The sequence below is a fragment of the Strix uralensis genome, chromosome 4 (assembly GCF_047716275.1).
Source record: "Strix uralensis isolate ZFMK-TIS-50842 chromosome 4, bStrUra1, whole genome shotgun sequence".
NCBI classification, from domain to species: domain Eukaryota; kingdom Metazoa; phylum Chordata; class Aves; order Strigiformes; family Strigidae; genus Strix; species Strix uralensis.
Genome location: NC_133975.1, coordinates 52,180,943 through 52,207,903, shown reverse-complemented (window position 1 = coordinate 52,207,903; position 26,961 = coordinate 52,180,943). Strand labels below are relative to the sequence as shown.

The 26,961-nt window shown below is 36.2% G+C and overlaps 1 protein-coding gene across 5 annotated transcripts in view; it reads right to left on the bottom strand.

The window, feature by feature from the left end:
- CCSER1 (coiled-coil serine rich protein 1) overlaps positions 1–26,961 on the bottom strand; it is a 728,522-nt gene that overhangs the window by 318,252 nt on the left and 383,309 nt on the right. For all 5 annotated transcript variants that reach the window (XM_074866749.1, XM_074866751.1, XM_074866750.1 and 2 more), the window contains exon 8: positions 12,473–12,556. In XM_074866749.1, coding sequence (XP_074722850.1) covers positions 12,473–12,556 — 84 coding nt within the window. The remainder of the gene's footprint in view (positions 1–12,472; positions 12,557–26,961) is intronic.

Here is a 26,961-nt window from a genome sequence, read left to right as displayed (position 1 = left end):
GATTTTTTTAATCTCTACTTATCCTTTCCCAAAGGCTTCTGGATGGCTAAGTAGAGTTAAAAATACAATTGTAATTAAAAATTGCACAAATACCAAACAAATACAACTGATATATGGTTGCTTGAAGCAGAACTCCATTCTCATTATTTAATCTCTCTTTACTCAAATCTTCTCTGATGTGCCATTAATCATTTCACAAGGTGTTTTTTAAAGCAGATCTTAATATAAAACTTATTTGCATGAAAGAATAAGCTCTGTACTATTAGGGCTTACTTATATTTCCAGACTCAAGACTGCAAACAGGAGAGCTTTATTCTGTTTTACTTAACAGTATATCTAACAATTATAATACATTGTACTTCTAACCCTTTCCACAGGAAAAGCAGTATATATAGGAGAATACAGGCCTGTCTTAAGTCTTCCTTTTTCTGTGTTTGTTTCATTTATTTTTAAGTACATGAATCTATTTAGAGAAGGAAACACTACAGCATCTGGTAGAAAAGGTTGTTTGTGATGATCATTTCTGAGAGATGTTAAATGCTTCAGTCTCACATGGATTTCAGGCATCTTTCCCAAGTGAAAAACCAGTATCTCCATCTTACCCGCTAGTAGGAATATATTATTCAGCATTACATTGCACGTGGTCTCAATTCCCTATCCTGGCCTGAATCCATATTATATAGTTTCTTATATAATAAGTTCCTAAATAGTAGTTTGATGTCTGATATTATTAGAAGACATGCTAGGAGTCTGATAACTAGCTGGATTTTTGGATAACACCCACATGAGAGAAGGATCATGTTTTCAATTAGCCCAGCACTCCTTAAAATACAATAATGTAAATAATAATTTGATTATGATGAAATTTGATTATGATATTGAAGAATAATATGATTTATGCTCAGACTCTAAGACCAGAAGTTTAACAGTATGCTGGGCCACCGTGCCAAACACACAACCAGCAAATGGCTGGAACTGTTTTTTCACCTCTAATCAGTGTGGTGGAGGCTGCATCTGAAAAATAACACACATTGTTTTGGGGGCCCCAGTATGAGAGGTGGATGCAAACTGGAGAGAGTGCAGGCCACTAAGATGGTGGATCAAATGACATCAGGGATAGGTTAAGGGAATTGGGTTTGTTTAGTCTGGAAAAGGGAAGGCTGAAGGAGGATCTATTTGCTTTCTTCCACTATCAAACGGGGTATGGAGGAGAAGCATCCATATCCTTCTCAGACTGGCACAAAGAAAAGCAAAGAGCAACAGCACACATTGCAATGAGACAAACTCCTACTGGACATAAGAAAAAACCATTCTTCATAGGACTGGTTAGACAGATCATCCAAGGAGGCTGCAGAGTTTCTGTCCATAAAGAATTTCAACATATGGCTAGAAAAGGTCCTGAACAACCTGGTCTAACTTTGAAGTGAATGCTGCTTTCAGACAGGAGATAGGACTAGAGCACCCCTGAGGTCCTTCTCACCTAAATTACCCGTCATTTTAAGTTACCTGCTTTTGTTCTAGTAGTCTCTGCTAAGAAGCTTGCCTGGTAGGCTACACACAGTTTTTATTTTCATTTGTTTTTTTCTGGCATATTTTTGAAACAATATTTCCAGCCTCTGTGCTAACACATACAGAATATTAGTAACTATATGGTACAGTGTTCCAATAAATAGTGGGATGACAGAGAGGTAGAAAAATGATCATCAGATGACTTGGACTTTAGAATTCACTATATTTCACTCCATTCACTCAGTCTGCTTACGTTATTCTGCAGAAAAACAGATTTTGGTAATAACAACATATGTGAAAAAAGCTCTCTGCTTGGATGCTTCTTAAATTTTGCTGGCTAAGCAGAATGGTCCATGAATTTTAGGTTTAAAAATCAGGAGAAACAGACATACATTACTAACTCTGATTTCACAAATAAAGATCAAATAATACTAGAGAAGATGTCTTAAACTCCTCTAGCAGAAAGAAGGGATAGAGAGAAAGGAGCTGATGAACCACATCACCTTAGTGGTTCTGAACTGGAGGGAGAAAAAACAGGAAACATATTTGTCCCTTAAGAACTGAATTCCATTTCCATAAATTTAATGAGATGCAACAAAATAAATTCCACAAGATTCCAGAAACTGATCTAAGCTTCCTTATTCACATTGGCTCAGTGAGAAAGGATCCTTTGCACAGCAAGTTCAATAGGCTGAGCACAGCTACGTTTGCAGTGATCTTTAAACGTGGATCTAGTGACAATGTAAAAATCCTCAGTCCTCTCTATGCCGCTCTTCCCTTCAGACTCTATCACCCTGCTCTTGAAAGTAATATGATAAATAGGCAGTTTAGCTGAAAAATAAAATCTCTCCTGCTGCTTTAAGTCATCCTTTAATTGCACCACTTTTTATTTTTCCGGCCTATTAACCTGAAGTCTGCCACAAACACACCAATCAAACTGAAGCAAGTTTACATAAAGATAGTTTCTTTTTTTTCCTTCTCACCACTGTACTACTAGTACAATAGCTCCACTTGTTCTTTCCCAAACCATAATAATACAGCATTCTATTGCCCAACTAGCATTGTTTGGTGAAACCCTCATTTGTAAGCTGGAACACAAATGTCACACTGTGAGAAAGTCTGGTTTTATAAAGTCCTGTGTTGATAATTGGTGAATTGTGATAAATACTACAGCCTGCAAACTCTATTACTCTTCTGGTAAATCATGAGAGCTCCCTTTGAGAAAAACAATATAATCTGTAAGTCAGATTGGAAAATGTAAGATAAATGTCTTTCATTATTACTAGAAAACTCCAAAATATGTTAAGTACATTTCAAACACATTGAATAATTCATAAACAATAGCTCTGAAAAAAAAAACCAACCAAACCCGAAGAGATATATTTTCACTCTATATTCTGAACTCAAAGAACAGTAAGTTTATTGCTTTTATTTTACCAGCCATGCAAAGTAACCTAATGAAAAAATATTCAGAATTGAATACCCCAGACAAACCAAACAGATGTATAACGTGTGAGATTAAGTTAATTTCTTTGAACTAGTAGCTATTTTCTTCTTGTAATTTAAATGTAATATGTGGTTAAAAGTCAGTAAGATCATTGGGTTTTATTTGGTTTTCTGATGATGACCATATATTACCTTTTAATCTTCTTCTAAATCGAGATACAAAGGAGTATAAAAAGCTCATCCAGTTAAACTGTCAAAGGATCTAAAATATGAAAGGATATTACTTGAGCAATAGTTTTTGGAAAGAATTTACCAATAAAGTAGAAATTTGCAAGCTAGCTTTCTGCTAGGACACTTCTCAGGCTTTTGTATATAGTCTTGTAACACGTTGCTTATCAATGATATCCCACATGGCACTTTTTACTACCACTCAGCATGAACACATTGCTGCACTTCAGTCATCTGCCTCCTCTCTGAAGGGTGATGAAGCATTTGTATAGACCACTGCCTATCTCACAAAACCCCCAGTTTAAACACAGGGTAATAAGCAGGTAATTTCTGAAAGCCTTGCCACAGAATCCATCCCCTTCTTTTTATATTGTGATACTAGTGAAATCTCATGGAGAGTAAAAGGTATTACAGCTGAACATCAATCCAAATGACTGAGCTTGAAAATAGCAGCAGCCTCCACCCAAAATCCAGAATCGGGCATCAAGTCAAACTTCTCAAACAATGGATAAAACATGCACAAAACATTAAAAGAAGTGTACACTGTGTGTGTTTTCTATAAAAAGGAAGATGGAACAATATTTCAAAAGTTGAAGAAAGATGCAGAAAAGCAAAACAGCAGAAGAAAGACCCAAAGTGGAGCATCAAAGAGCTGGATGGAAGGAAAAGGCTTGGCACTGTGACCAAAACCCACCTCTTGCTGTCAGATTTCTACCATGCTCAAAAAAAAAAAAAAAAAAAAAGAAAAAAAGAGAAAAAAAAAAGTGAATTTATCTTGATTCTCTGAAATAAATGGTGCCGCTTCCAGTAGCTATCTAACATCAGCATCCTTCTTGCCCATCCCAGTGAAAGTAACATCCAAGATGCTGATTAGCTACTCAAATCCAGAAGATCAGTAATACTTTATTCTATTTAATTCACTTCTCCCAAGCGCTGGAAAATTTCTTGCTTTGATCTCTCCACCCCCTCTGCTTCCCAACCTCTGGACCAAACTAGCCTAAAACAGCTACGGAAAAGGACATTTTTGCTATCCAAAAACTGGAAGAGATAACAGAAATCTATTCCCAATATCAGAGCTAAAACTTCACATGGACGAACTGGGTATACAGTAGTACCTTCTATGAAAGTTAAAACTCCACATTCACGTCCCAGCTCTAAAAAAAACCTTAAAATTATTAAAGACTATGTCTCAAAGAAAGCAGGACACCTGAGGAAGTGTTTGAGCACCCTTTGAACCATGAAATATTCATGATGTTGGAGTATAAAAAGTATCTTCAGTGAGAAAGTGCTCAGTCTTTAAAACTGAGGTTAAATGAAACCGCTTAAATCTCTTGTATCTCAAATAACATTTTTTCCTTACATATAAACTGAAATTACGTAATAAGGAAATGACAAGAAAAAACATACAAAACTTGGAGACAATCTATGGAGTCAGTTTCTGTGAAGCAATATTAGTGAGATCTAACAAATCCTTTAATACAGCTAATTTCTTATTAGGTTATGTATTTAGTAAAGGACAGAGACTGCAGTTCAGCTTATCAGTGTCTTTAGAACAGTTTCCCAGTCCTTACATCAAAGTATTTTCAAATAGATGTTTACTATTTTTCTTTCTAAAATTTCTCATTTACGGACAAAAATGTCTCATTTATGAACATAAATATTTAATGTCTTCAAATGTTGGAATATACTGTAAGTGCAAGAAAAAATATTTATTAAGGATGAAAACCGCATAACACTCTTTCCTTACAGAACTCCACTATAATGTAAACAAAAATTATATTTTGCTATTAAAATACAGATGATTCTTCATTTGTGATGTTTGCTATACCAGTGTGTATGCACAGAATTTTCCATGAATCATGCCCAGGCACAGCAAAGAAAACTGGACAGGACACTAAATTATAATGGGGAGGGGGGAAGAACAAGCAAAACATTATTCTTATATTAGATCCCTAGTGAACTGCACAGACAGATATCCCCACATCTTCAAAAGCAAAAATATTTCCCCAACCAGAAAATTACTGGAAGAAACAACAGCACCAGTTGATTCATTAAACACTGTTGTGCAGAGCTGAGGATGAAGCATTTATTAATCTGAAACTCATCCACATCAGATGACTGTAGTAAAAATGTCACAGAGACGCCTTTAGCAACATGCTGAAACTGTTAAGTCATACAAATTAAATTGCTGATCTTAAGAAGCAAAGCAAGTTTTCCAGCATATGTGTATTTGTTTTTAAGCAACATTACTCTTCTTTATGCTCTTATAAACACACATAATGCAATAGCATGTAGTTAGATGATACTGACAGCAGTCATTTTCATACAAGCTCAAACTTAAACACTTCTTTGAGAATTTATCCAACATCAGGAATACAGGGCCATGTCAAACAACAGTAAGTGTCCCTATTTTTAGCCAACTTTCCTTCTACAATGTTCTTTATCATAAAAATGTTAGCAGTTGTTGAGTGGAAAGTAACTACCATGAAGCATACTGAATAAGAGAGACAGCATGTGTGTGTGAACACATGAATGTTTCTGTGTATCCATATATAAATTTCTGTATATATATATTTATATGTGAGTGCACACACATATGTATGTATATATGAAAAACACAAACTTAACTAAAAAAACAAAGGATTTTGATCAAAACTGTACATAAATCACACTGGCTCTTTGCTGCCTTCTTCATATCCTTTATTCCTAGCATTTATAAAACAACATAGATTTTCCTTTGCCTCAATTACTCCTGTTTTGCACCAGAAAAACCCCCTTTGCAAGTCTTGGGTGAGGACTGCTCCAGTTAGCCCCTCAGGTGGGATGTAGCAGTTTAGCTCTGCAGAGCTCCAAGGACACAGATTAATGCTCTAGTTTGACCTTGACATAGTCATGGTATAAAACAAGCACTGCAGTATATGCTGCTACATTGGAAATATAATCTACCATCATTCATTTAAGGAGAAATTTGAATCTCTAAAAGTATGTGTCAGTCAAAAGAATATAACATCTAGAAAGCTGATGAACTGTACAGTCTTCCTTCCCACAACACCTCCAAGATGCTGCCATTTCCATTTGTCCTAAAATTCATCTGTTGTTGGCTATCTTTATTAGAGTTAAAATTGGTTAATTCACATTGGTTCAAAAAATAAAGTGAAAAAAGGAATGGTGACATTGAGACCTACATTTTGTCTTTCACATAAACCAAAAAGTGAAGTTCTCTGAGATTTTGGAGTAAGACTAGATCATATTTGCCTGCTTACATGAAAAGACCCATCAGTAAAATGCCACATGTCTCATGAAGCCAGCAGTCTACAAGCAACACTGCTGTCAAAGGCAAGCATATACCATGGATTATTATTAAAGGAGCATAAGCCTCAGCACTGTCTCAAGGGAGACTTTGGACAAATTTTGTATCTCAGATTTGCTCATTTCCGCAGTATTATTTTTATGAAATACTCAGGAGCACAATCTCAGGGAGACCAGGAAGACACTACTCCACCCTAGTGACATAATTGTTTATCTAAGCCAAACACCATGATATGACAATGGTTTGTGATAGGGACTTAAACTCATATGCAGAACCACCTCCACAAGTTCCAAGGAATATTAAAGATCCTATCTGACTGGCAGCTTCTCATCAAGGGACTGCCACAGAAGAGGAATCAGAGCCTAATCCCCACTGTGTGTCATAGGATATTACCACTTTCACACTCTATGTCTGTCTTGTGGAACTGATTCAGAGAGTAATTACAGATCAGATAAGCCTTTTCTGGAATACGTGCAATTAATTCTCCTGTAAAAAAGGGGGAAAGAAGCCTGACACTGTAATAATGTTTAAGTACACCTAATCTATTTTTTTCCTGCTCCTAATGTTTCCTAAATATGAAGAAGAAAGAACTGCCTGTTCTTATGTAAATCATCTATGGGTCTGCAATATCTCCTCATAAAATAGCCAATGTGAAATAACACAAACCAGCAGAATGTAGAGCAAGTGGGTAATCAGTGTAAGAATTAATCTAGATTGTTAGGGTTTTTTTACTATAAGAACTATTATTCCTTTCAAATGGAAATCACCTCATTTCTTTAAAATTTCAAGGACGACTTTTTTAAAATTTTGAAAATAGACTGGACTAATATAAATTTCTCATTTTCCTAACAATTCAAAAAATGGTATTCACCACAAGTTCATTAATTTATTTTTCCAAATCTCACTCTTGGCCTGTCAAAACAAAACAAGTTGTGATTTTAAGACCCTACAATTCAAGGCATCTGCATTTTGAGGTGATTTTTACACTTAACCCAAGTGTCTTTCATAAACAGTTCATCAGCAGGATTCAAGTGCATCTCAGGCTTTCTGTTATACTTCAAAGCTGGAAAACAAGTACTCATCTTCATCATACTTCAAAACTGCAGCAATTGGCTAATTGTCCATTATTGAAATCAACCTACAGAAAAGAGCTAAGCTTGCTATCATTCTGCCTTCCAGAAATACACTATATTTAAGAAACAAAAGAAAAACCAATCAAAAAAATCAAAACCACCACCAAGAACACAGCACAACCCCCCCTCCCCCAAGTCATTTAACATAGGTTTTGGACAAGGAGATAGAACTTGTTTACGATTTGCAAAGACAAAACAAGAAAAAAAGAGCAGATACATTTTGATGAGTTGATTCCAGAGTATCCAGTTCTAAAACATTAATCTCTAAAGCTTGAGGTAAAGCTCATTTAGCTAGCACTGTACCTAGCTATTCCATAAATGTAAAAAGTCTAACATTTGATGAAAAGCCACCACCACAGCAGAAAAATATCTCCAACAGCTGGACTATAAGGCGGATTCATTTCCTGACCTAACTTTGCCTCCAGTTTCACTCAGAATCCACCTAGAACTGCCTCACTACATTTTTTATTTCAATGGGACAACACACACGACTCAAGTTACGCAGGGAAATCAAGGTTGAAAGGATAATATTGTTAATGCTCATTTTTCAGCATGAAGGCCATTGTACCAATGGCAGCAGTAGAATAAATGTTACTGTAAGCAGCACTCAGTTGTTCTTGCCACTATACCATGAAAATATTGTCTGCTTAAAGTCATTCTAAGTGCTCACACTACAGTGGAAAAGATTGATTTGGAAAATGTACGGAAAGATGCAGTTGCAGGTGAAGCTGGCTAGGAGACAGCTGAGATTTCAAACATCTTTCTGTATCCAATGAAAACTGAAAAAAGAGAAAAGAGCAAGTGAATTACTCCTTTTACCAAACCCTGCAGAACATATTCACTTTGTTTCTTCGATTTTCTGGATAGGAGGATATTTTCACGAATGAGTACACCTTTGAGACAAAGTGATGCTTTGAACCCAAATTTTAAGTTCCTGCTCAGGTTCACCATTTCCAAGGAGCTTTATAGCAGTTTTGGATACCTGACATCTTGGAAGCCAAACTCTCTTCCAATTTCTGAAGCAGGTATTTTCCAGGAGATAGTGACAGAATAGAGGAATTCATTCCACTGCTCTGTATACCTGTATTTATTCCTCCAGACAGACACACTTCTGGTGACCAAAAGGGTCAATCCAAAATTATCAATAAACAGAGAAAAACCAAAAAAATTGGTGAGGGACTACTTTTCTAAGTTCTTCATTGCTTGCTCAGAGGTAGGTGAGGGCTCCTTCCATTTTATCTTTTGTACCTGGGTCTTGTAGCTGAGCATCTACACCCTTATTTTCATTCATCAAAGATTTACACTTTTCCCCCTTCAAGAGCTAGATACTAAATAGGAGTGAAAACAGTTGCAGGTGCTCTGAAGCTTCATCAGCTTGCAGCAAGACAGTTTGCACTCTGCTGATGTTTTACACCCTCAGCTCTGTTCAAGGTCTCCTTCACAATGCACTCAAATGTGGTAGAAATACTTTTTCAAAAGTATTTGAAAATTTTAAAAAAATCAAAGGGGGGAGAGGAAGACTACTAGAAAACTCTAGAAAAATTAGAGAAAAGAAAGAAACAAAAGCTCCTCGAGAGCCAAAATTTACCTGAAGTTCACTTTAGGTTAGTTGCAGAGTTCTGCAGAAAAACTAATTAACCAAGGGTTTTAAATCTGCATGCAAGCATCCAACTTAACAAAAAAACACAAGAAAAGTACAGATTTTCATATACTTCTCTCAAGAACTACAAAACTGACTCCACTCAATTTGATTTTTATGTTGAAGTACTATCTCTGAATTAACATCATGATGCCGTGATTTTAAGACAGGCAGGTGGTATTTACAACTGTTATATTTCCATATTCAGAATGACAATGGAACATGGGTTGCCCTAAGATACAAACCCAAAAATGGTAGTTACCTATCAAATGCTATGTCTGTAATATATTGTAGCTAAGTGAAAAAGTATACAGTTTCATTAGCTAAAAATTACTGTTCTAGTTATCTTTTGTAAACATTTACTTTCTTAATATTTACTATCTTAGAAACACATAAATAACTGTAGGATTTACAGAATATTAAAAGCATGTTTTGCATCAATTTTTGGCTGATTTTATCTAAGTGAAGAAAACAGTTTTAGCAGCATTTTCTAGTAATCATTTCAAATTTACTTCATTTTTAACAGCTCTAAAAAGAGAGTTTACCTTCCCTGAATAGTCCACTGCATGCAGCTCTGTAAAGCAACTCAAGCAATGAGGAGCAAAGCATACAAAGCTCCCTCGGGAGGGCAAAGAAACGCAAAAAGGGGATTGCGATGACCACCCGGCACCTGGATTGGCTTCCTTAGCCTGCAGGATGGTGGGCAAAACTGCAGCAGGGGCTTCCCCCGAGGGCCTGGGGCCCTGCAAAAATCCCCAGAGCAAACCAGAGAGGGAACCCTGGGTGTATCTTTTGGTGGGCCTCAGTATTTAGTTGCACCATGGTGGCAGGGCCCAGGGCACATCCATGAAGACAACACTGGACATGCAGTGCAAGAGGTGGTAGCCAGAGGGACCAGAGCCCTGCTGCTCTTTGGAAGATTTCAAGTTGCATCCTCAGCCTCATACAGGCTTGTTCTAGGCATCAGGGAAACAACAGGAGCTCACTGTAATTATATTGAAGCTTTTTAGATCCTTAAGATCAAAACCATGGTTGGAAAGAGCTGCTTCATATATGCCTAACTTCAGAGAAGCCTAAGCTGACTGAGTGCTTCCCTGTTGGATTGCTGAGGTCCTTCAGTAAGTAGACTTTAGTTTAGTGATCCCATGGATGCTAACAAAGCAATACAGTCACTTTGTTTCCAGAAGACAGTCAAAATGTTCACTTCTGGCACATGTTCCAAGTGTGTTTTTAGTGAGCTCATTTACTAGCCTGTCACTTTAATTCTAGCTGCCCTAGAAATCCTGGCAGCTCCTCTAACACCACACCCTTAAAGAAACAAAACTCCCAACTTTTTACAAATAAGTAGTATGGCAGGAGAATACACAGTAGAGATTAAAAAATACACAGATGGCCAGAGCTAGCATATTGACTCTGTACTTACACACCACACGCACAAAAATCCTTTTTTCCAATTCTGTGGGCACCCACTACCCTGGGGTTTTTTTTGTAGGTTTCAGAGTTTTGTAACCTTAAATCCAGCTTCTGTCATGTTCATCTCCCAATCTGGCTTTATTTAGTCAATAGGAGTAAATTAGATATACTGAGTCCTTTCAAAACTTAATTCCAAATGATTAAACATGGTCTCAAGGCTCCCACCTGTATTCTCTTCTACAAGTCCTAGAATATCAAAATTGAAGTCAGTTAAACATGGATTAAATCCATGATACTTACTTTCACTCATATGGAAATCCTTATTTCATGACCTTAGGAAGATGTATTTTTCTGTCTGTTATGAGATACAAGAACTAAATTCCCTGTGGGACTTTTTTCTGCAACTGACATATATACAGATGAACTTTGACAACAGCTGACAGCAAATGAGCTACAGCTCATTGTATCAATACAGGATAATTTTACACTGACAAAATTGTCGACCAGTTAAATAGCATATGTTCTGAACTAGACTGATATAAAATTAATGCTCCAGGACTGTGCAGAAGCTTGATGTTCCCTGTGTCTCATTTTGTCATTTAATTTTAGATAATAATTACATAATACATCATTTCTTAATGTAGCCAAATATGAAACAAAGAATATTGATGACCTGTATTTATTTTGCAGATGTTAATATAGCAAAGGAATCTTTCATCCTTGAGCAGCATTACATTTTTCCCATGCAACTTGAAACTTAGCTATTTGTGCTGACATAAAAGTATACTCCTGGTTTTGGTTAGTATATAAAAGATGCAGTAATGGATGGATCTGAATTCATTCTATCCAAGTTCTGAGCTAGCCACCAGTCATGAGACAGAAAGGCACAAAAAGCCCCTGAGCTAGATCAGATAATTAAGATCTAATTAGGGAAACAACCCCACCTCCCAAATGGTGCTTACATAAAATCTTAGGTGCCTGCACACCTGCAACTTCCATGGAAACAATACATGTGCTGAACATCTTCCTGAATGTGGTCACCCTACATGCTTTCTCTGCAGAGCCTAAGTTCTCTGTGAGAGAGGAGGTGGAAAAATATCTCTCCTTTATTTAAAAAAATACTGAAGACATACATGTTTTAATTATGTTCCATCAAAAGAAGAATTTAAAAATTATGTTAGTACAGTCTTAATAGCACAATAAAATGCATTTTCATGTGTTTAGGTTTTTTTAATTGCTATACCACATATTTTACCTCGTTCAGTCCCTTGAGAGTATTCTGTCTATCCTTAAAATGGTAGTACTCAAGCACTAGTAGCTCATATGCTAAGGAAACGTTCAGCAAATGTAAGAATATTTATTATTTCAATTAAAGACATTATGGAGGAAAAGTATTTCATTTTCTACTGAGCAATCTTGTAGATGTGAAAAGCAGCTCATGGGAGAAGTATTCACAATTCATCAGAACACGTGCATGGCCCTTCAAGATTTCTAACATATACATACAGTGCTGTGCTACTTCTCTGCCTCTTTGATACTGCAAGACAACTGTCAACACAATCTTTTAAAAGAAACTTCTACTAGCAGTGCATCTAGATAGTAGCCACTTCAGAGGCTGAAAAATCTCTGGAAATGTACAGTCACTGTTATCAGTGTTTATCTGAATGATTAACATAGCCTTAGGCTAGGTATTCTGTAGGTAGTGTGAAATTCTATTTCTTTAGTTTCTGGTCTGGATGAGTGACATTATCATGTAAATGAACTTTAAAAATAAAAATTGCTTCTCCTGCTTACCAGCTCCTCACGAAGTTGGGCTATGAGTTCATCTCTCTCCTTCAGCTGCACCTTCAGCACTGAGCATTCATCTTTTATTCCATCCTACAAAAACATCAAAAGAGATGTTATAATAGGCTTAACGCTTTTACTTTGCTCTTGACAAGAACAGGCTGTTTCACATAGTGTGAGATAATTACCTTCAAGTAATGAAACTCAATTCTCCTTTGTCATGTGTGGTATTTTCAATAACATATTCTAAGTTGCTGCATAAACAAATTAATGCATCCAAAGACATCACATAGAAATATGAATAGCTCCCTGCACAGAAGTCCATTTCATTGTTTTCTGAATCTTTTAAGCCTTTTTACTGAAGATCCTATCAGGTCATTCCTTTTCAGTTAAGGAACAGCTATGAAGTGCTGTAATTTTACTCATACAAAACAACATTACAGAACTACCAATTCAGAAGCATTATTGTGGAGCTCTTGATCTTGGATGAAAAAGAAAGCACAACAGACATTCACAGGACACGTAAAGTACCCTTCCCACGTGCACTTCTTTTGTCCCACATCAGCCAAAACAGCAGAAAATCTGGTAATAACAGGGTGGAAGAAAGAAAATAGATATCACTTAGCTTGAATATAACTCAATTTGACTTGCATAAAAATCAACATAATAGCTAAGACTGTAGTCAAACCCAGGTCCCTGAGGCAGCCTGTAAGTTGTCCCGGGGCAATTTTGTGAGTTCATGTAAGTCTGGGTACTGTGTCCAGCTCTGGGGCCCCCAGCATAAGAAGGACATGGATCTGCTGGAGCAAGTCCAGAGGAAGGCCACAAAGATGATCAGGGGGCTGGAGCACCTCCCCTGTGAGGACAGGCTGAGAGAGTTGGGGTTGCTCAGCCTGGAGAAGAGAAGGCTCCAGGGAGACCTTATAGTGGCCTTCCAGTACTTAAAGGGAGCCTACAAGAAAGATGTGGAGGGACTCTTTATCAGGGAGTGTAGGGATAGGATGAGGGGTAACAGTTATAAACTGAAAGAGGGTAGATTTAAATTAGAGCTAAGGAAGAAATTCTTTACTGTGAGGGTGGTGAGGCACTGGAACAGGTTGCCTGGAGAGGTTGTGGATGCCCCCTCGGTGAAAGTGTTCAAGGCCAGGTTGGACGGGACTGGTCTAGTGGAAGGTGTCCCTGCCCACGGCAGGGGGGTTGGAACTAGATGATCTTTTAAGGTCCCTTCCAACCCAAACCATTCTATGACTCTATGATTCTATGAAGTCTAAACACTTTATTTGGAGATGAAATGTCAATCACATATTTTTGCCCTGTTCTGATAGACATCCAAGAGGAGAAAATCAAATGAAACAACTGAGATGTTGAAGAATAAAAACCGAACAAACTAACCAGACAACTGACTGGTCGTACAACTATAAATGAAGCACTGTATCTTTACATCCTCCTAGTACAGAGACCTATTTACAATGTTTGGGGAATGTAGTGGTTTGGAGTATCATTTTCTGAAAAAAAACAAGCCATGCAACAACAAAACTTTCCGGAATACAATGATATTTGCACTTTCATCCTTAGTTTAAAAACAAGAAAATCAGACCTCTAGCTAACAGATGATAACAAGTATAAAAGTGTAGAATTTATTTAGACCATGAAGAGCTCAGGGGTTCAAAAGGGTATAACCAGTGTGATAAACTTGAACCCTGTCAGTACTAATGTGTTTGCAACTTCAAATAAACACACAAATATTAGACAAAAAAGTAAAGTGTGGAGTCCATTTTCCTCAGTTAAATGTTCAGTTATAATAATTACCTTTCAAAGTAATTATATTGCTCATCATCTGCTCTAACAGAATTGGAATAAGAAACAAAATACTCATATATAAGCCTCCAAATATTTACAATTACAATAAAAAGACATAACCCCTTTCTGGCAGACAGATAATGAACCTGCTTACACACTACTTAAGTACTACGTACAGATCTCCTGAAATATTCCAGTTCAGAGAAGAACAAGGACTTGCACTATCTCCCCTAGGGAAAAACTATGCTATGGCATAGCAGCATTTCACTCTTACTATCTACTAATAGAATGATGTCTAGGAAAGTTAGCTGAAAATAAAATACTAATACATCTCAAAATCCAGCCCTCAGCACACAATTTATTATTAGCACATATTTAACATTCTAGTTAGCAAAAATATCTGCTTATAAAAACATAAATTATGAAGAACACAAATATTTTATCAAAGTAAGGTCTTTATTTTAAAATGGTTTTAAAAGTGATGCATCATTAACTGTTGTGCAATTTCTGGTTACATTATATTGAGTTCTTTTTGTCAGCATGGTTCACATTGTTGTTATCTCCTGATTTTCCTCTTTTTAACTTGAAAAGAACAAAGTTAGTGGAATACACAGTGGAAGAACAAAAACAACAAGGTACCATAACCAAGATTATTACAAAAATAGCATTTAGAAAGCATGCACAATACAGCAATGAGGCCTGTAACAGTGTATGGTAACTAAAGCAAGAAAGATTTTCGAGATGAGCTTTGTCACTAGGTATTGTCTAAAAGGCAATGCAGGCCTCCCTTGGACTAGGGAGAGTTTGAAGAAAGGTTTTGCCTCACAGAGCTTTCCAAGACTTCAAAATTATGGTGCATATCTTCAGACAAAAAGCAGTCATGCACCCAGCTGTATCTTCCTCACCCACACAGAGGACTGACCCTTCTTGTGCAGCACAGTTCTCCAGGCACTTAACTTCTATGTTCCATGCAACAACTTTTTCATACAGTATAGACCATAACTGTCATTACAGTTTAGAGAAAAATATCTAGGGCTAAGGTAAATTTTCCCTTGTCTTGCCACATATCAATGAACCTCCGATTAACATGGGCCTGTGGGACATGATTCCTGTAAATCAATACCCCACATCATCAGCTGCCATGCAGACCTTTGCAGCTTAGCAAAAGCGCATCCTGCAATTTCTGGGAGACCCACTGTGCTGGGATACTTGAGACTATGAGGCCTGGACAATATACTTCATGCATTTGCCAGCTGTAGAGAAAATGTTTCCACTCCTTGCTTGCATAATATCCAGTATTAAACTAAGATAGCAGTTAGGTAAACTTAACTGCAGAATGCAGGTGCTACAATCATTGCCACCAAACAAGACTTCATCTGCACTCAAGCATCTCAGTAAGGACTGTCCTTAGACAGGGTCTTTTCTGCAACTTGCTGTACAGGCACATCAATGCGTATGCAGGAGTTACCCAGAACTGTCTAGTAAAAGGGAAATGCTAGCAATTCCCAAATGTTTAGGTTATTGTTTAGTAAAAATAGTAATAATAAACATAGTCTATATTCCATCCACTCTACACCACACTGGGTTTTCAAGCAGCAGAGAGCTTTTTCTTGTTGAATTAGGATTTTTTTAATCCCATTTTGCTACATGGTATCTGCACAAGCACCATTTGTTCTGCAAATGCAAGACAAAAAGCAAAAGACAAATGGTACTTGGTGCTTCTTCTATGTTTCTATTATATTTTGAGGATATTTCTGATCTAATACAACTGAGAAAACAAATAGAAGAAAGAAAATACCATACAGGAATAAAAGAGAGAAAAGTAGTTGACTGCAGAAAGGCTTGAGTAATTTCAATATCCCATACATTTGTTTCAATGTAGTCTAACACAATAAAAAATGTTATAGAACCAACTATCTGTTGCCAAAACAGTGAATGCAGCTCTTCCAGAGAGCAACTAATGAAAGCTAAGAAAGGAGAGAGGGCTCCAAAAATCACATTTTTGCTCAAGAGCCAAAATATTTCAGTGAATGCTTGTGTGGAGGATAGCAAAGTAGCAGCAGTCAACTGAAAGGTGTTGGGGGCAGGAAAATCTGGTGGAATGCTGTGTTATTAGTTTGGGGGCAAACAGCACTGCGTATCAAGAGAGTATAAATTCAGAAACAGATCACCTTTGCTCCTTAGGAGGCCTGAAATGTTTCACTATCTACTGTGAAACTGTAGTACAGTGCAAGGCTGCTATGGAAAGACCAAGAAGTTTGCTGAGAATAGCTTCTCAAGGTGAACAAGGAATAGGAGACGCAATCCAATGGGGATTTTCAGTAAAAAATAAAACTACCAGAATTCCCTTCTAAGGAATTGTCACAAAACAGACATCGAAGAGGAAGGCACTTGAGAAGGATGGCCTGCTTTTAGCAGAGCATGCAGTCAGTGTATTCAGAGTCTACACTGTAATTACAAAGCTGGAAGAAACATTTTCCCCCATAAAGTAGGGCTTTTTAATATACTTTGAATGCTCTGGGGCTGCAAAATTCAGGCTCTTCACTATCCCCACATTCCAGTAGATACCTGACCAGTGTTTAGAAAAATAAACTTATTTATAATGCTGGTTATGATCATGTATGCAAAATATTTCTCATGGTTTTGCAGCTCTTACAATATTTATAGAATGTAAAAGAATAACACTCCTGGCATAAAAGCATAGCAGAGTTCAAGTGCCATCCAGAATCAATTAAATGACAATAGGTTTAAAATTCTGCTAGGTAACATGTGTCATTTCTAGTTACAAAATTAATATCCTTGGACACTCTGATACTATCATTATTTTTATGAATGTGTTTCTTGATCTCATTATGAAAAGGAAAAGAGGATAAGAATTCTGCTCTCCATTGCAGCGAGCATACTCATAACAGGCTTGTCCAAGGCTCTAGAAATACTTGATAAAGAGAAGTCAGATAACAGCTCATTCCTAGGGAGAATTGTTAGACACAGGTGCCCTGTAAATAAAATGCTGTGTCTTCAAACTACTTTCTTTTATTAAATGGAGGTAATCAAAAAGGTTTGTAGCCTAAATTCCAGGTGTACTTTATAAAAATGCAAAAGCAGCGGTGTGCAAAATGTCCATTGTGTTTTCCTCACTTATATTCTCTGATAGTGTAACAAAAATCCAGGATTTAGCTGCATATTCACTATGGATCTGATGTTATTATTGTACATGTTTATAGTCAGAATGTTCTTCAAATTACCATCTTTTTACTTCTTCAAATTATCACCCTTTTCATTATTTTCAGTCATAGGCTATGACAGCAATTGCTACATCTCCGTGCTTGTATTTTCCTATTTTAGTTTAATTCTGTCCATCTGGGAAAATGCTAAACATAATAACAAACCTGTTTCTCATCAGATCAGGTCACAAGATGACAAATTGTACTGTGTGTGTGAAGACAGCTGCAGCAGGTTATGCATAAGTGCCAAAAAGCATAATCATTTCCATTTTGAAAACTTACTTTATACCTCTTCATACTTTGCAACAAATAGGCATATTGTGCTTACTGTAATCAAAGTGCTATAAACAGAACTAACCAAGTATTATAGAAGATAAGTTCAGTGCAATTTTACTTTGATACTAAACAGACTATGCTGCCTAAATAGTACCATAAAATTAGAATATTATAAAACTCATTTGATAAGTGTGCTGAATTTTAGACACTAGGCAGATTGTTTACCAACTTAGGGTAATGCAAAAATCAGCAATTACTTAGAATGTAGTTTCTTAAAAAACATCATCCTGGAACAAACCAAACTAAGAAACAAAACTGAATATCAGGGCCAAAAAAGCTACTTAAATGCCATAATAGTTGAAGCTTCCTTTAAGTTATGCAGTAGATTCATACAGCAAAATTAATACATTTCTTGAACATTCAGAGAAAGCACAGGTTATTTTAACATGTACAATATTTTTATGCCAGCAATGTAAGAGTCTAGACTACATACAGGGTTATGGATGTCTTTTACAGTTCACTTTATACCACCTGGCATCTGAGAAGCACCAAGTACTTTTGCAGATCTTGAAATTTGTAGAGAATTACCATTATCTATCTCCAAACTGAGACCCCACTTGTGTTAACGTGTATCATATTGACACGCACAGTTTTATTAAAAGGAAAAGCATCTACATATTTGAGATTACTGATGTGAGTAGACTTCTGGATATTACAGACTGTTTTCAGAAATTTTTTTTTTTTTGTCAGATCATGATTAGTTTTACTGGCTACTGTTATTATTGTTTTAATGACAGTCTTAATGATCTTAACATGAGGCAGAAAACCTGAGACTGCATTATTTGTTTCAGGTGTCAAAATGAAGTCATTGGTCCATCTTTGAGAAATGGTCCCCTGATGTATTTACACCATGGTACCATATGTACACGGTATGACTTTCCAGTGTTTTATTTTCCCTTTCTGTGTTCACTCTAGCTCATACTGTATCAATTTATATCTGTCATATTAATTCCTTTCAATCACACCAAGAGAGAAATGAATTGGCTGGCTACAATTCTCTACATGTGCAAAGCACAGTGATTTTGCTTCTTTGGCTCATCTGTTGTTTTGGTGCTGTGCCAGTCCAGTTAGTCTTGGCTGGAGTCCTGACAATGCTCCCAAAGAGCAGCTGCTGACTGCAGGCCATGGTCATAGTTAACTCTCCTGATTCTCATGTCACACTGCCCTGCCAGCTGCTGCTCAAGCCCAGCACAAGGGCGAGGGCAAGTCCACGCTTCAGAAATTCCCATTAAAGCATAACATGGCAACTCAGAGTGATCACCCACGGCCACCTTCACTCAACACAAGCAGAGTCTCACTACAGGGTATCTTTCCAGTAGGAACAAAACAAATCAATAAAATCCTGAATCAGCTTTGGAAGCTATGGTCATGTCAGAAACACATCATTATGTGCATCTTCTTTCATTGCAGCTACAGCATTCAAATGATATTTCTAAAGGAACAGCTCTATATTTAATTTCTTGATCATGAAGTCAAATGCAGTTTCAGGAGCACAGGATCTGATCTTATAATGATAAATAAGGGTGAATAACCCTCAAAATCTTATGTAATTCTATACTATGTTTTATCTAAGTTCACTTACATGGAATATGTCAATAAATACTTTACTGGAATAATTTAGGGCAGTTATATCCATTTGAATACTAGAATTCAACTGATATTTTATTATGAAGGTAATACTCAGACTACGCAGGCTATGCTACTTTAACCTCAGACATTGATGAATACCGAGCTAAATAAACAATGTTCTTCATAATGATCCAATTGTAGTTAACTGTGAAATACTGATTAAGCAAATTAATGTTGGGGTTTTTTTGCTTCAGCTGAATTTTGCTCTCCTCGGGAGTGATAATAAAAAGCATGCCGTTTAAAGGAATGCAGCTTGATTAATAAACTGCAAAACGTAAAACTGAATGATCATACCAGGTGAAGCCCAAGGTGTAGCTAACCTGCAGAAATCATGAACAGCATCCAGGACTGGAAATGTATAACAAACATCTAAGTGTATTTTTCCCTGATATAATCACTCCATTTACTCTCTCCTTATGGCTCTTCCTGAGCCAGAATTCATATACACAGTACCACGCCTCCTTTGGTGATATTTCTAAATAAATTATATGCTCATGAAAAGAAAACAAACCAACGAAGTGAAACAAAAAACCCAATCCCCCAAACCTTCCTTTTGTTTCAAACCTGCTGCTGAACAATGTCACTGTTCCTGTCTTAAGAAAAGACAGGAGTATTTCCTATTCATCTTCTCCACATCTCCCACAGTTTTATAAGTCTGCGTGCTTACTGCACACCTCCTGTCATCTCTGAGGCTCAGAAATACCTCCTTTCTTACATAAACCACCCTGTATCTCTGATCAAAACCTATGATCCACCTTTTCAGTTGTACTATGTCATTCATTCAAACCAGGTAGTCAGGATTCCACGTAGCACTCAAGCAGCAGCTTAGTCATCCATTCACACAAGTGCATTATGGTATTTTGTTTTGCCTTAATTTCTAAGTAGCCATTCAAAATAATTCTTAAGGGCCCAGTTTTATAGAAAAAACCCATGTCTTCTACGTTTTCTGTAGAAGGAGAAAAAATTCAATCATAAACCCTTTCATAAACCTAAAATCAAGTGTCACAAACTTCAGAATAAACAGACTTTGGGAATAACGTCCCTGTACCTAATTCATCAAGAGCCCTGCAAGAATTATTGGGATAATTACTCAACTGTATGTACTTTTTTTGATTTTGATAAGTACTAAGCTGGTGTTTTCAGGGAACTATGCACAATGTCTTAAAAATCTCTTTCCTCATCTAGAAAAATAGGACTGTTCTTCCCCATGTGTATTCCTTTGTGCCTGCTGACATTCAAACTCAACTGCCTTTCATCTTTAAATCATTTGGAATGATGAGATCTTTTTGCAACATTTCATACTCCATTTTAATTCTGATTATTCTGGACCCTTCTGGAAGTATAATTCTTCCTTTAATAAATGACTACTTACATCTCTTGTACTCTACACCTAATCTGCCATTAATCCAAGAGAAGACTTTTCCACTCATCTTATTTTTTAAAAGCCTTTGATGACAAGCCTTGTTGAAAGCTTTTTGGAAATTGAGTTAACTACACAAACTAGATCCTTATTCACATGCTGATGACTCTTCCAGCAGACTTCAGAGTTATGATTAAAATCTCAGAAAGTCAGGTCTGCTCTTTCCCATTTATTATATTAATTCATGGGCCAACTAAATCTATTTTCCAGAACAGTTTCTACTAATTTAACAGGTAACAAAGTCAAAGAACTTTTTTTTTAAAAAACAAACAACAAACCAACAAAAAAGTAATCTTATTTCCATCCATCATTTCACTAAGAAGATTAAACCAACACCTAACAGGCAAGAGTTAGTGGTTCCACAATTTCTTGTATCAGTTTCTTTAGCACACTCAAATGAGTAGATGGTGCAAGCAATTTCTTATTCTACGTTATTATTCTCAGATATCTTCAACTGACATTTCAAGGCTTATTCCTCAGACTAGTTCCCCCAATGATGCTGGTGTATCTACTTACATGGAAAAAAAACGTCATTTATTTACCTTTTTTACAATAACCTTATTTGCCAGGAGTGCTTCCTTACATAACAATTATATTTCAGCGCTGCGAACTCTCTGGAAGACCTCATGCCACTTATTAATTTAAAGAAAACCTTTTATAATTGGGGGGGAGCAGCTGTTTGTTTTAGTATTTTGGCCTTGGTTATTTTATTTTTACATTAAATCGTAACCATGAAGTTTAGCAATTTAATATTCTGTTAACTCTCATTATCATCAGGGAAAAAAATATCCTATTCATATCTAATTTTTTGCCCTAGTACCAAATCAGCAAAACCAACTCCCCTTCACACTCTTACATGCAAACAGCCTTAATCATGTAATACATATAAATTGATTCATGTGAAAGAATACCCGTAAGATCTGTAACTTTGTACAGACACAGTTTCATTCACAATTGAAATGCATCCACTTTTTCACTAGTATGTCGCAGTTTCTTTCTGCCAAGCAGCATCATAAAACCATTTAGGCCAAGTAAAAATATCTGCCAATTGCCGCATTTTCACAAAAGTTTCATTACCGCCAAGCCAGTAAATGCATTTCTCCATATTCAGAGAATAACGTCCTACACAAAACCTCAATTCTCTAAATGGAAGGAGACAAGTGCAAATCGGATCCTGGCTCCCCTGAGAGGACATCAATAGCAAAGTTCCCTCTGGCTCCAACACAGCAAGGCCACTGAGCTGAGGTCTCCTCTGAATCCACTGTAGTCTTTTACTATGAGTTTCAAAATGTGACATTTCCATTATTTTAGGCTGAATTCAACATTTATGCTTTAGAATAGTCTTTCTCCTGCTTCCTGGAATCACAAGAAAATTTCAGACAGGAGGAAAAGGGAGCCTTAACAAATAGTGACTTCAGCTGTTCCAGTTGTGATGGAAAATGTGACAAAACAACCTCTTGTGCACACCAGCCAAGAATAGGAAAGAGGAAGAGATCCAGCCAGCTCTGGTTGAGGCCAGGAAAGTTTTTAGAATCAAAACCACAAGTGCTTGCATGCATGGGTAATGCATGCATATAACACATACTCACGGAATTAACAGTGATATAGAAATTACCATTAAATATAATTTAGTGCAGGTCTGGAGAATAAGTAGAAGAACATGAAAGCTCATGGTGGCAGTGTACCTAGTTCTCTGCCAGGTATTTAAGAAAATTATTAAAGAGGGACAAATACTACAAATTCTTCAATTTATACTAGCGAAGTGTCTTCATGAGACAAAATTTAGAATTTCTTGATGCATCACTTGTTTTATCTTTGTATAAAATGGGAAATATAGAGAAAAATGCAAATTCTAAGGAAAGAGGCATCAAAAGAGCATATAGACTAGTAGAACAGCAGAGGACACAGAAATATACTTTGGAAATAAAAGGTTAACCCCAGATTAACCAGATCATTTCCCTCAATATTTTGGACTCTGAAGTTTTATTTGACTACTAACATTTTATGATATTAAGAGACCAAAATTATTAATTCTAAAGACCAAGACTATTCTGGTAGGTAGACTGGAGAAAAAGCTGGTTTAGAAAATACTTAATACCTAATAAATGTTAAGCACACTACCATCTATAAAGAATAGTACTATTTTGAAGGTAGGCACATGTCCATTTCTAATTTTGAATAAAATTTTGATTTTGACTGTACTTAGACCACCTTAAGTCCAAGTGGTTTTTAAGATGCCCATCAAACTAAGCCTACTATTAAGTAGAATACAAAGGGTCTGCACCTTCTTTGGTAAGTGTTTACAGGAACCAATATTTATTTCATTACTTAGAGATGCCTAAAAATTTCCCATTACCTTATTCTGCTAATCATCCTGTGTAAATTGCTGTATTCTGGTTTAAGTACCTTTGTGATTTCAGCAACCAACATAAGCATTCTGGAGTTCTGATGTTATGAATGAGATCAAACTAGTGCCAAGATTGACAGTTTCATAAAAGGCATCAACTGCTGTAGAATTGTAATTCTGTGTACCCAATCTGAAACAATTTCTTTCCAGAGACACTAAGTTCTGGAGCAGTGAACCAAACCAAATTTTAAATCAGTATCTCTGAAAAGGTCACAGGTTTTTTTGGTTTTGTTTTTTCTTAATTGGGGACCTATTAAAAGATAAATAGATTGACTCTTACTTTTTAAAATAAACTTTAAATATATATAATATAAACTACATTTTCAAAAGCATATTTATTTCACTTTTTGCAATGTTTTTATTCCTATATTAATAAAAGAATACCACAAGTACTGAGGCAACCAGGCATTTTTAAATATAGGGAATTTGGTAATTTGGTTACACTTTAATAGATGATAAATTGTTTCCTTATTTCCCCTTCCCCCTCTAAATTCACATATATACAGTATTTTGAAATATGGGTTCTTTTCAGTTGTAGATTCCAAATACCTTCAAATAAAGAAGTCCATGCCACACACCTCTTTTTTTTTTTTTTTTTTCTTTTTTCCCCCAGAGTAGGTAATTCAAACATACAAAAGGGAATTAAACATTCACCTGGGGAACCTAGAAGAACCTGCACTAAGTGACAGGTTTCCTGAGATTTGTGCCTAAAAAAGGACTCCCCTGTTCACATCACATCAGACACCATGTAAACACCAGTACTGTGTTAATGCCTAATGACATCTCTACCCATGGCCATATTCATTTAAACAAAAAAAAACCAAAAAAAACCCCAAAAAAACCAAAACCAAAAAAAACCCCACAACCAAATTAAAAAAAAACCCTAACAAAACATAATATCTTCTTTGGCAAGTCTTCCAGTACTTTCATACCAGTCTAACTCCATTTATTCCAAAAGGCTCCCTAGGATCCACGATGGTAACACAGAAAAGTAAGACTCTCAGATAAAATGATACCACACAAGTACCATATACTGTGTTTATTTTTATATCATTAAGGGGTATTGTGGAGAACATGATGTCCTCTTTTAAACTATTATAATACTTGTAATTTGCTACTGCTTATAGACCATCAAATATATTATGTCAATAAACATACTATATAACATTATTGACCCTTTAAATACAATAGGAACAAATAGCAAAATAACGCACAGATGGTGGGCAAATCAGTAATGCATTTTGATATTTCAGAACATCTTGCTACACTTTATGTAATACTTGCACATATAAAACATGGAGATTGTTTCCTGTCTTTATTATACTCGCTAAGTACAGTTGGATTTGTTTCTCTAAATGAGAAATTTTGCAAATTGACATATACTCTTTCACCTACTGCCATGTAGTACACGGAGCTCTCAGACAGATTTCTTGTATAGAACCACTGAGGTTTTATCCCTTCTTATCAGGTAGGCAAGAGTAGAATCTCAGTGAAGATACTTCACACTGAGTACAGATGTATAAAGTCAATCACTAGGTTTCTCGCTTATATAAATAAATATGACAAAATTTCAGGGTAATGAAAGGATGTAATTTTCAATATGTATCTTATCAAAAGAATAATTAGCTGTGTTTAATTTTTATTGACAGTATTCATGCTACTCATTATTTTGATGTTTTCAATAAAATATTTTGCTTTTATTTTCCTCTTCAAGTGGTTACATCTCCACCAGCTTCTTATATTCTTTAAAAGAGAATTGAGAATTTTGCATGTCCATGTTAAAGCTAGGCCGTCACGGAAAAATAATTTAAAAAAAAACCTCTAAAAAGACTTAACTAGACTATACATTCACTGCAATTCCCTCACAAACTGCATACCCAATTACTTACTGACCTTAAATGAAAATGCATTTTTCATTTGAGAATAAACCTTTGTTCAACCAATGTGACATTCTGCTGGTAGTTTTTATGCAGGTATATCAATCTTTAAATACCACCAACTTTGCATATATATAGAAAAATCTTATTTCTGGACTGACATTACAATCATTGCAAAAGAAAAAAACATCTTTATCTTAATGAGTTTTTAAGCAGAAATAAAACAAAAAAGGCTTTGTCAGATGAGACAAAATTCGGCTATCAGAACACAACTATGCTGTCACAGAACAATTACAAAGATGCTGCAAAATTTAAGTCTCTTAAGACAATACAGCACCAACTATAAATACCTACCTAGTTTGGCCAGTACAGAAAACAGTACAGTCTAATTAGTACAACGCTCATTGGCATAATAAACATGCTAATACAGAATTGCTCCTCCTGTTTCTGAGCTACCATGTATAGAGATACATATATAGATACTGCACTAAGTCAAATAGAAATAAAATTCTATGTATAAAATAATATAGAGAGGGTTAGGTTTTGTTTGTTTGTTGGGTTTTTTTATACCAAGATCCCCCTACATTGCACATTTTAAATCAGAGTACTTCAAGCATACAAGTCTTGCAGAAGAAACCTGAACTATATTGTTCTTTTCCTAAAAATTAACTGAAAATGTATTTAGGAGCACTGTAAATTTGGCAGTCACTCTGTATAAAATTTTCCTCTGTAAACAGAAACAAAAACCCTAATAATGCCAAGATACCATGGGAAACAACAGTGGCCATGAAGCAAAGGCATATTTTGTTTGTTTCTTTGTAACTGAGTGGCAGATTACAACTTTTTCCTTAAAACTGAAGCCAACTGGGGGTTTCATAACAACACTTTTTCTCACTTTAAAGTGTTTATTTCATGAGAAAAAGCCCTTGATCCTCCTGAAAAAAAATTCATCAGTTTTGAAGAACCTTACAGGCCCAAACGTTTTCACACTATTGAGCTGCTCCATCGAGCTGGTAGAATAGCCATTATGCTGCCCCGCTGCCTGCCCATGAGCTCAGTGCCTGAGGTTACCCCTGGGGAGGTGGACAGAGATGTGTGAGCTTCCTCACCCTCACAACAGGGACTTGAACTCGGGTCACATGCATTTACTGCAGCTGCCCTGGTCACCGCTTTATTGAGATTTGAGAGCAGACTGCCCTTTTTCTCTCTACAAGAAAATGAAACAATGCCTTAGTAGTTTGCATAAAAATGGATTCCAGTTTCAAGTACAGCATCATTCAAGCTTCTTTGTTACAAATGAGAAAAGAGTACGGAGTCTGTGGCAGAGAAGACACTGATGGAAATTTACTGTTGAGTATGGCTGATACTTCTGCTTTGGAACAGCATACTTCCTTTACCTTCTTTGCATATGCTGGGAGCACACTTTTTGCAGAACTTTTTATTAATATTAAAATACATCAAATGAATAGAGGTAAACTAAAGATTCATTTGCCTGGTAATAACATTGTAATTATGCCCGTGGGATTTGAATTAAAAGCATCCTAATGCTAATAAGAACTAGTTAACTCCAGTGGGTAGCTGTGATTAGTTATTACTAGACTTGATCTTTTACAGATGGGGAAAGCTGCAGGGTTACAACCTAAGAAAAACAGGTGGTTCTTCTATATGGATATTCATATGAATCATCTCTTTCCACTCATAAATCCTACCATGTAATTCTTTAATATTTGTCATAATAGAATTGGGAAGCCTAACCTTGCAACCTCTTCTCTGCTCATTTTGAACAAACAAAGAAAAATGCCAAG